The sequence below is a fragment of the Musa acuminata genome, chromosome BXJ3-1 (genome assembly GCF_036884655.1).
Source record: "Musa acuminata AAA Group cultivar baxijiao chromosome BXJ3-1, Cavendish_Baxijiao_AAA, whole genome shotgun sequence".
Classification (NCBI taxonomy): domain Eukaryota; kingdom Viridiplantae; phylum Streptophyta; class Magnoliopsida; order Zingiberales; family Musaceae; genus Musa; species Musa acuminata.
The window spans coordinates 17,672,084-17,682,918 of NC_088349.1; the positions used below are offsets into that span (position 1 = coordinate 17,672,084).

General features: G+C 40.4%; 1 protein-coding gene and 1 long non-coding RNA gene across 2 annotated transcripts; both read left to right on the plus strand.

Moving 5' to 3' along the window:
• The first annotated feature begins 441 nt into the window (after window positions 1-441).
• Window positions 442-1,291, plus strand: LOC135628788 (uncharacterized). Its single transcript, XR_010492987.1, has 2 exons — window positions 442-578; window positions 673-1,291. It is a non-coding gene; the product is annotated as an uncharacterized LOC135628788 (long non-coding RNA).
• Window positions 1,292-4,711: 3,420 nt separating this feature from the next.
• LOC135628423 (ubiquitin C-terminal hydrolase 22-like) lies at window positions 4,712-10,257 on the plus strand. The gene is made up of 4 exons (XM_065135058.1): window positions 4,712-4,813; window positions 4,992-6,010; window positions 7,122-7,243; window positions 9,198-10,257. Exons 2-4 carry the CDS (start codon window positions 5,085-5,087, stop codon window positions 9,965-9,967), a joined length of 1,818 nt encoding a protein of 605 aa, XP_064991130.1. The 5' UTR covers window positions 4,712-4,813; window positions 4,992-5,084; the 3' UTR covers window positions 9,968-10,257.
• The last annotated feature ends 578 nt before the right edge of the window (window positions 10,258-10,835 follow it).

A 10,835-nucleotide genomic window follows, 5' to 3' on the forward strand; every position in this document is an offset into this window, starting at 1 on the left:
TCCATCTTTTTCATCCGGGCTTGGGATCGGAATTGACAGTTTTCTTGGGACCGTCAGATTATTTTGCTCCTTCTCGATACTTGTTTGTGATCTCATGGTGTATGAAAATTAGGATATTTTGTGGGTATGAGTTGCCTTCTCCATGATGCTTCAGCTTTTGCAGGTGGTCCAACTTATTATCTCAGAATTAGTCTCTATTTATCTTTTCTTTAAAAGCCATTCTTTCATTTCTACTTTAGCCCTTGAGACTAGGTTTTGAAGTTTCCTTTTTGTTGTTTTCATCTTTTTAGTGTTTGTTACTTGGTAAAGCTCATTTTCCGTTATTGCCTATCTTGGTTGAAGGAGTGCATGTACTAATGTTTGTCAAAACAATGATCCTGCATTCCTTTTGTACAGATTGATGATTTTTATCTGTTTCCACTAAATATTGAATTTGTTTCAGGTAGTCTCTTTATTAAGACAAACTGGTCCACTGGGTGAATTGTCTGAAATGATTTACATGTTGGATCTTTCCTCCATACCTTATGTCTACCTAATCAAAGCTCAAAGCATGTGTACATTTTAACCAGTCCATTATGGTATATGTTTGTCTTGATCTTGAATCAGCTAGTTTGCTACCACAATCAATTAATTTTATTTCTGAAACTTTTATCCTGTGCTGTTGCTTTGAAGGATACTTAGGAGAAGCAAACATGAAGTTGTACCAGAAAACATGGATGGTGGTGAGTCAGATGACAATGATGACGATGAGAAAGACAGGGATGAGGATGGAGATGATCAAGAAGATGACGGAGGCAAAGATCTCTCGGGGAGGAGAATGATGGCAAAGGAGATGAAGATGATGATGACCCTGAGGCCAATTATGGAGGAGGAAGCGAAGAGGAGGATTATGAAGATGATGATGGGGACGAGGATCAAGAAGAGGAAGGGGAAGAGGAAGATGAAGAAGATGAGAATGATGAAGAGGACAAGGAACTACCACAGCCAGCTACCAAGAAGAGGAAGTGAGGCAGGGGGTGTGGGTCGTGTGGCATCTGGTCCTCGAGAGTTTGTTTCATTTTGGTCACTGTTGGTTAGACAATAGCATTAAGGTGGAGTTTAGTTTCTGGCTGGGAGTGGGTCCTCATCGATTATTAGGCAAAGAGGGATAACTTGCCGTCAGTGAACATGATACTTAAATGTTCTTCATTGTATATGTTCAAGGCTACTTCTTGTGCTCAGTGCTACTCTATACCCTTAACCTGGAGGCCAAGTATAATCCTAGTTGCTTGTCTTTTCATTTTTGCGAGAAGGTTATGTTGCTGGTAGATCTCTTTGTTTAAAATGAGTAGTTGCTGATAGTCTATTCTTCTGGTCAAATTGCAGTGTCAATGACAGCAATGAGCCTCAGTTGAACACTACATGCATGCTATTTTATTACTTATATCATGGGTCAAAAATCTCACATGCAAGTCTAAGTGCAGGTTGTTTGGTGTGACAACAGTGTGAAAACAGACATACCAATGGTCACTTTGGTGGAGTAAGTGAAAGTAGTACTCTTAAGTCTCAAGTACCCAGGGCATGCTTGTTTAAAACATGCAGAAAAACACAAGAGAGATGTATGCGTCAAGGTTATCTATACCTGGGATGAGTTTCTAACAGCTGTAATGACAAAAAGTTGATCCTTTCTCCTCAGTGTGATGAAGAGATACATTACAATGGATATTTAACATGAATAATATTTCTTATATTATAAGCCATTCGCTGCCCTAACATCTATAATGTTTTAGGTTGCACAAACACCAGGACAAATGCAGCTAGAAACAAAATGCAACTAACAAAGGTATATGTTCTTTGACTTTCCCTATGAGAAACCTATTTATTTCAGATATAGCTCTGCATCTTTTAATTATGTTGGTTGAAATGGTTAAATGGGGTTAAGACTAAAGATCTATTAAGGACTTGCTAAGACTGTCTGAAAGGTGGCAATTTGTTATCTGAAAATTGTTAATTGTATGAAGTATGAACACACTTTTATGCTAAAGTTTCTGTGCTGTTTAAAAACAAATTTTTATGCTTAAGTAAATAAAAATTGGTTTTGTTCCGCTTTGTGTCATATTCCAGGGTCTGCAGTATCGAACTTATCGGGCGGTACATACCGGTCCGACCGGTTGCCGGTACACGGATCGCCTGTTACCGGTCCGAGTGAACTGTAGCACTGCAGCAGTGCTACAGTACTCGGCACTCCTGAGTGTATCACTCGATACACTTGGGTGTACCGAGCGATATATCGTACCATATCGATACCGAGCTCAGGTCGAAATACCGGTATGGTACGATATTACGAAACTTATCGGGCGGTACATACCGGTCCGACCGGTTGCCGGTACGCGGACCGCCTGTTACCGATCCGAGTGACTGTAGCACTGCAGCAGTGCTACAGTACTCGGCACTTCTGAGTGTATCGCTCGATACACTTGGGTGTACCGAGCGATATATCGTACCATATCGGTACCGAGCTCAGGTCGAAATACCGGTATGGTACGATATTACGAACCTTGTCATATTCTATGTGATTCTACGGGAAGTTGAGATGGATCTGAAAGCTCAAACAGAGTGTGAACTTGGAGCTGCAAAGTCTCTGTGGACCCCAATTAGCCAAGTAGTCTTCCCGAAGGTACCTCAATTATATTGATATTATTACTTATTTGTTATATTCTTAGATTTCTGTTTTGTACTGATTGTAGTAGCTAATGATGCTATTATGTCAAAGCATCTAATTGTAGCACACGATTCCTTATTTTAATCAATGTATCTGTTCAAACTGACAATGATCTGGAATTTAAATTTCAATTGCTGTCCTTTGCCTCCTCAAACAAATGGCTTTCAAGTACAGAGAAAGAAAAGGGAATGTCATTAATGTAGCACTTGCTACAGTAAGTTGGCAGTTTGGAAATTTAAAATCAAGCAATGATGAATGACACTAGTGAGTGGAATTTTTAAACCTAGCTTGGGTCAGTAGCACCTAATGTAGGTTAAGAGCTTGAGATATTTAACAACTGCTTTTAACATTGTCCATTATATTTGAGGTTAAAAAAAATGATGTGTGTCGATATGAATAGGTCTTTATTATAATGTTCAAGAAGCAAGAGAAAATCACCTATAATCTGGATTATACAATCATTATCGTAAGCTCTCTACCAGTTGACTGTCCATGGAGTCAATGGCAAATTTTCTGGCTCTGATTCTCTTATTTGCATTCAACTATTTAAGCCTGAGTGATTTATAGGGGTATCATATGAAGAAAAAAGGGACAGTGATGTATCATATTTCAGCTGTATGTTAGTTTGTGTCATTGTTTTCTTCTGATCAGTTTAATTGTAACACTTTGTCGTCTATGTGAATGGAGAACTTAAGATCTGAGCCATTAGATCTCCCTTTGTTTGGCATTGGCAATGTCAACTTTTGACTGTTTGTAATATTTTTCGATCACAATTGTGTTTTCTTGCTGTTTTTCTTGACGATCTTGAAATAATTGTTTATTGTTCAGGACTTTATGCAGGAAACTGTGTGTGTTGGCTGGCGAAAGCCTGCAAAGTAGTGGACACACTGGGATGGAAGTTATAACTCTGGTTGATATATCGTGAGAGATGTTACTATCAATTACTATATTCTCAGGGAAATGAATTCATTATCGTTTCAATTTTCCAAGCTAATATCATGGTGTGTCAAAATTGAACTGATCTGCAGGTACTTGATGTAGTTATTTGAAAAAAGGAAGTTGCAAGCAGTGAGGCCAAATGATCGAGCAGTTTTGAGTCTGACTAAAACAAAGGAAAACAAAGAGTAAAGGAAGAACAACAGTGAGACCAACTATATAGATCCAATCTGGAGACTCTGCTCAAGGTTGCAAGCAAATCTTGTATTGTTGCTACTTTCATTTCATTATTGGTGAAATATTAATAACTAAGCTTGCGAAATAAGTTTTGTCAGTGATCGATATATGTTCATTTCCAACCTTCAGAACAAATTGGCCTCAAAGTGTGAGCATATATATAAGCACTTTCTTTGTCTTGGATATCTTTGTTTTAGGTACTCATGTAGTGGTGCCTAAATTAGCTAAGCTAATGTATATTTATGAAGATTGATTGTTTCTTTGCGATTTAAAAAAAATTAGGGTTCGAGTCTCATAAACAATCAATCTTTCTAAATGTAAGAGTGGTGAGGATGTATCGATGGGAGTCTCCTGCACTTTGGTTTGTCCATTTGAATCAGGCGATGTGTGATCACAGTGGCATGTCACTCTTCAGAAAAGCACAGCAACTTTCAATTTGAATTCTTGATAAGCAAAGACAAAAGTTGAGTACAAAACCAACTTATCAATCTAAGCCGGGATGAAGATTTTAGATATTTACGCATATGCCGTTCACACGCATCGACGAGGGTCTCGTAAAAGTCCGAGCGATACTTTCGTTACCCGCTGGTGTTACCCGCCGCGATACCTGCTCTGTCATTGCAGACGGCAATTGAACCTGTGGGCTTCGCCACGGGACCCGGTCGGACTAGTTTCGTACAAACCCATTTACAAGTGGACACGCTCCCACCTTCATAAACGTAGCTAGCGATGATTGGGAAGGATTATTCATCTTTGCCTTGCGACATGCAGTTGATCCTACCGTGGGGGGAATCGAACCTTTACCCCTTCCATTCCCAGCAACATAAATGAAAGCAGAGCTTTAAAACAGAGACTCTGCTCCTCCTCGGTCGACGAACCAGCCCTGTCGCCGATCCCCAGTCCGAGTCGACTCACCTGTCCTTTTCTTCACTCGCTCTGGTAGATTTAGAACCCAAAACATTATTACTTTTCTTTTTCTTTTATTTTTTTTGTTTATCATAAATCTAGCAGGCCGAAGCAGCTCTCTCTGTGGCTTTTATCTCGCGCTATTTCTCTCTAATAATAAGTATATTGTTGTAATTGTGGATGAATTAAAAATATTATGAGCGTGACTCAGTGAGTTCGGGCTCCGAGTCGGGACCCATCTGGTCCGATCGATGAGGCTTATATCCCGCTGCTCCATCCGATCCAACGCTCAGATCCGCTTCCAATGTCCTCCAATTCCGCCGCCGACGGCACCCGTCCTCTCCGCCTCCCGCCGCCCTGCTCCCACCTCGCCGCCTACCGCTCATGCGGCGGCGCCGCCGGGGGTGGTGGCCTCCGCTCCCTCCACCGCTGCCTCCGCCGCCGCCCGCCCCTTGGACGCCCGGAGGTCCACCGCGAGCCCGGGGAGGTCCCCCGCTGCGCCTCCTGCCGCCGCGGGGGCCCCCGGCTCTACGCCTGCCTCGCCTGCGCTGCCGTTTCCTGCCTTCACCACGCCCCGGACCACGCCTCCGCCCCCGGTCACGAGATCGCCGTCGACGTCGATCGAGCCGAGCTCTTCTGCGCGGCGTGTCTTGATCAGGTGTACGACCACGATTTCGACGCCGCCGTCGTGATCGCGCTCACCATGCCCGCCGCTTCCCGCCCTCCGCCGCCGCAGCCAGGGAGCCGGGCGAAGCGGCCCCGGAGGGTGGAGTACCGGCCGTGGGCGCCGGATGCGCCCGAGCGGGCCGTGATCGGGCGGAGATCAAGCTCGTTGATCGTCCGCGAGGGCAATGCCTCCTCTTCATCTACCATCACCACTGCGAATTCGACGGCGGCCGCCGCCGCCGCCACCTCCTGCGCCACGTCTTCCGCTCCGTTGCCATGGGGTTTGAGGGGTTTGAACAACCTCGGCAACACCTGCTTCATGAACTCTGTTCTCCAGGCCCTGCTCCACACGCCGTTGCTAAGGAACTATTTCTTGAGCGACCGACACAACCGCATGGTTTGCCAACAGAAGAGCAGAAAGAAGGCTTACAGCAAAGAGAGAAGCAATGCCCGAGACGCGACGGTGGGATTGCAATTTTGTCTGGCCTGTGATTTAGACGCGATGTACTCGGCTGTCTTCTCTGGCGATCGGAAGCCTTACAGCCCTGCCAAATTCCTTTACAGGTCCTTTTATTTCCCTAAATTTCTCCTCTTCAGAAAACAAAAAAGAAAAAAAAAAATCTGATTTTTAGGCTTCAAGTTATCAAATTTTTTTCCGCGTCGTTGTTGAAGGGAAGGTTTCGAGAATTATCTTTGAATCGATGATCTGTTGAATGGCTTTTCTCCTTGCGTGCTTGCCAGGACAAAGCTGAGAATGTCGAACTTTACTTCTAATGGATTTTGATAGGTTAATGTTGCTTCTTTTAACTAATATTATAAAATTATATTTTGTGTTTGTTTTGCTTTCTTAATATGAAAACAAGAGTCGAATGCGGTCAACAAGTTTTTCAATTTTGGTTTTGGTTTTGCTTCAAAGGTTTCTTTTACTTTCTCTTTTTGTTTTCTGGTTGAAGTGTTTTTCTGTTTTATTTAACTTTGATTTGAGACCTCTTTCTTTATAAGTTGATATGTGCTTGCAAGTGAGCACTTATTCTGCTCATAACAGGTAGAATTGATAGTTGTAAAAAGGAATTTAGCATATTCCACTAGTGAAAGTGAAGCTTTTTACTTGACGGGATAATAATTTTTACCAGCAACAGTTAATCACAACACCCTATTCGATATAACTTCAAGGCTTTTGTGTTTTATTTTGGATCTGAAAAATACTATCTGAAAATTCTTTTAAGGTTAGATCTTTCAATCATGCTTGCTTGGTGAGAATTAATAGCTAATCATTGATGCACATGTTTCTCATAATACCTAAAGTAGTTAGTCTATTATTTGCTTTAGTTAAAAGTTATCCATTGCATTCCATGTGTTCTTCCTGACTGGTTACCATCCACAGAACCTCTTTTGGTATTAATTCTGCAATGCTCATTAAACACATCATCAACTTCCTATGGTACTGGTTTTTAGCCTACTTTGGGACTTTGAACAAAGAATGCATCCCACAGTCATGCGAATGTGATGTTCTGATTACACAAGACAAAATGCAGTTAAATAGTTCCTTGATGGTTAAGTTTTTCCAATTTCAATGCACCTTAAGTTTTTTGTCAAGTTGTTTATTTCATGGGATACCTTCTGAGATTTTGACTGAATCTGACTTTTTTACAACTGAGAATTTTGGATGTCACAGTTGGTGGCGATATGCATCAAACCTTGCAAATTACCAACAACACGATGCACATGAATTTTTTATTTGCATGCTTGATGGAATCCATGAAAAAGAGCAGGATCCAGGCAAACGTCCCAGTCATGGTAATATGCTTTTCTGCATTCATCTTCTCTTTTTAGAATTTTGATGCAACTATTGTCATACAACTTTATTAGTTTGCATTACTCATTTACTAACGCGTCAGTTCTCAGTTTTTATGTGATTTCCAAATCATATCTGGTAAAACCTCATTATGAGGTGTTTGGAAATGACAGAACTTTTGCTCCTAGCAAGTTCCATGGTGATTTGAAGTTCCGAAGGTGTCTGCCAGCTTAGCTGGTAAAGTCTTAGGCTCGAATTCATCCTTCACCACGTATCTTATCCTTTGCACACAAAAAGATGGTGATTTTAATTTCTTTCCTACACGGTTTTTTCTCTGAATTGTGGATCTTTATTTTGACATGGGATCAATAATACTCAGTCCATGGTTGTTAATCATGAGCCTAACCTCTGACATTGGTTATATGTTAATTGGCTATTTGCATGAAAAGATGCAATCTTCTCAACTGGTTGTTGCTTGTATGATTATCTATTTCATATGCTGGAATACTAGTAAAGACTAGTAAATGGAAAGTTATAAAATTTGTATCTTCTAAATCTCACTTGTCAGCTAAAACCGAATTTTGGAGTTTGTATCCTCATCCATACCTTCCTTTCTTTTTGTTCTTCTTTACTGGATTCCTTGTGTGGTTAACATGAACCGAACCTTCAGTTCCTTTTTAGTTTGCCTTTTCAAGTAGTAGGTTGTTTATTAGCAATAGATCAATGTTGTTGCTATAGTGCAAACAAAAGAGATGGTGATTGATGTTCACAAAATCTTTACTACTTTTTTAGTATGAAGAAAGTCTACATCGACTGGAGAAGAAGAAGGCACAAGAGAATCCGCCGAAGCCGATAAGAAAACAACTAGGGTAAAAATATATATAGTTGACTTACCGGTCCTCCACTAATGGCCAGGTATAAAACTACTGATCTTATAAAACTACTGATCTAAAGTCTTGTGTTGGCGTGAGAGGGTCCGCTTGTCTGCTCTTTCTTGCTAACCTAGTTGAGTGAGAGAAAATTTTATTAGTGAAAGTCCAAACTATCATATGGTTCTATCTGTAGGTGTCAGAGCATTCTCCATGCAGTTTCTGTATCAACCCTACTTTGACTGGAAAAAGGCTTAGACAATGATGAGTAACTAAGCTCTAAGAGGTTGCAACTTCAAAGCAAGCATTTAGCAATGCCGCTTTTTTCTTCATGCTTATGAAATGCATCTCTTGCATGTTTTGGTTGTACCACTGGGATCTGTGGCAAATTATCATCCTCCTGAAAGTGTTCTTAGAGGAATAGGGATTTTGATGTACATTCTTCATTGTAATAGTTAAGCCTAGTAGATTAACAGATGGTTCATATCAGCAGTGACTACATCACTTCATATTATGTTTGTCTACTCATGCAAGGATATCCTAATTTCTTGAAGAAGATTAATGGTAATCTTGCCTTCGTTATTTTTTTAAATATTTTTTTATTTTTCTTTTTGTTGACCAATTGTTTCTCTATACTTGCTCTCCATATATATATATTTTTTCTGTTTGTGCTATATATAGTACATTTTTTCTCTGATTGTTCAGGTTATATGCATAATTTTTGTGTTACAACTTCACCATTATCTTTATTATATGAAGCTGTATTAGTACCTTCTCATTACAACTTCACCATTACAACTTCCCAATCTATTAGCCCATTGCATAAGAATCCTTGGTGTTAGTACCTTCTCATGAACTGTGGATGCTCTTATCCTAAACTATTGTGCCACTGGTCAAACTTTTTGTAATCAAGAAAACTGTACTCTACTGTCGTTCCTTTTCTTTGTGCTATGTATAGCATGATAGTTTTTTCTTCTTTTCTTGTTCTTTGATGAGAAAATTATTAAAACATGTTGATGCCTAGGATTGCATGGCCAGACATTTATAGTCATCTTCCCCCCCCCCCCCCCCCCTTCTTTTTTTGCAGTAAGCAGTGGAGAATGTTGCATTGCTCATAGGGTGTTTTCTGGTACCTTGAGATCCGATGTCACTTGCACCATGTGTGGGTTCACATCTACAACATATGACCCTTGTGTGGACATCTCCTTGGACTTGGATTCTAAGCAGGATCCTACGAAGGTGACAGGCTCAAAGCTTCACATGAATGGTGGCGAAGCCAATTCGATGTTTGCAAGCCAAACATGTGGAACTTCTACCCTTATGGAGTGTCTGGAACGATTCACCAGGCCTGAAAAATTGGGCGCTGATCAGAAGCTCTTCTGCCAACATTGTCAAGTTAGGCAGGAATCCCTCAAACAGATGTCTATAAGAAAGATCCCACTGGTAACTTGCTTTCACATCAAGCGGTTTGAGCATTCATCAATGAGAAAAATGTCACGGAAGGTTGATCAATATCTGCACTTTCCATTTTCCCTGGACTTGGCCCCATACCTCTCATCCTCCATCCTCAGGGCTAGATACGGCAATCGGGTGTTTGCTTCAAGTGGTGATGATTCAGACACTTCAATTGAGTCGATATCAAACTTGGAATTATTTGCAGTGGTTACACATAGTGGTAAATTAGATGCTGGCCATTATCTAACATATTTACGACTCAATAGTCAGTGGTACAGATGCGATGATGCATGGATCACTTGTGTCAGCGAAAGGGTGGTGAGAGCTTCACAGGCATATATGCTGTTCTATGTACAGAAAATTCTTTACTACAAAGCAAGCGAGAACGTGGTCGTCTCTTGAATTGTTCATCTGACCTTGTCAATAACAAGGTCCGGTCCCGGTAACAGAAAGTTGAAGATCCAAACAGTGGAGTGCTGATTTACCATGAACTCTTGCTCCAAAGAGTTTTAGAGGCAACCTTCATACATGTTGAACAAATTGGTTCATCTGACATATTTTTTGACCCAATGAGTTGTCAATTTTTGGTACAACTTAACAGTCCAATAGCTGTGTAATTTGTTCAGAAGCCTGTAAACTCACTTTTAATATTAAAGCAAACCTTTTTGAGGCTGTCCTCTCAGCAACTAGAATCGTTTTCATTAAGTATACTCAACTGGATGGTTGGTGATGATGGATGGCTCAATAACAGTTTTTAGCATGGATTATGAAAAGTCTATAATGATTGAAGGTGCCCTTTTGCATGGTATTAGCTATATGTCCATTGCATGGCCTTCATTAACAAACAAATGTTGTATCAATTTTTCGTTTATTCTCCATTGTAACAAACAAATGTTGTATCAATTTTTCATTTATTTTTTTTCTCCAATACAATGGTTGAGCTTGCTCTTTGGGCATTAGTTTCCTAGAGAAGGAAAAAGCATGGGGTGGTTGTTGATCTTGACCCACTAATATGTCATCTCAGTTAAATGATCACTCTCTCTCTCTTTCTCTCTCTCTCTCTCTCTCGCAAAGGGTGAGCGATAGAGGTGGATTTTGAAAATAGAATCTTGGTTTTTTTAATTCACGCTAGAATGTGTGGGTTTTTTTTAGATGGGTATTACATTCTAGAAGCAGTGCAGCTGACATCCACAGTTGGGATGTGGATGTCATATAATCTGTTTATATATATATATAAATATATATAAAATTTGTTTTCTTATTTTATTTT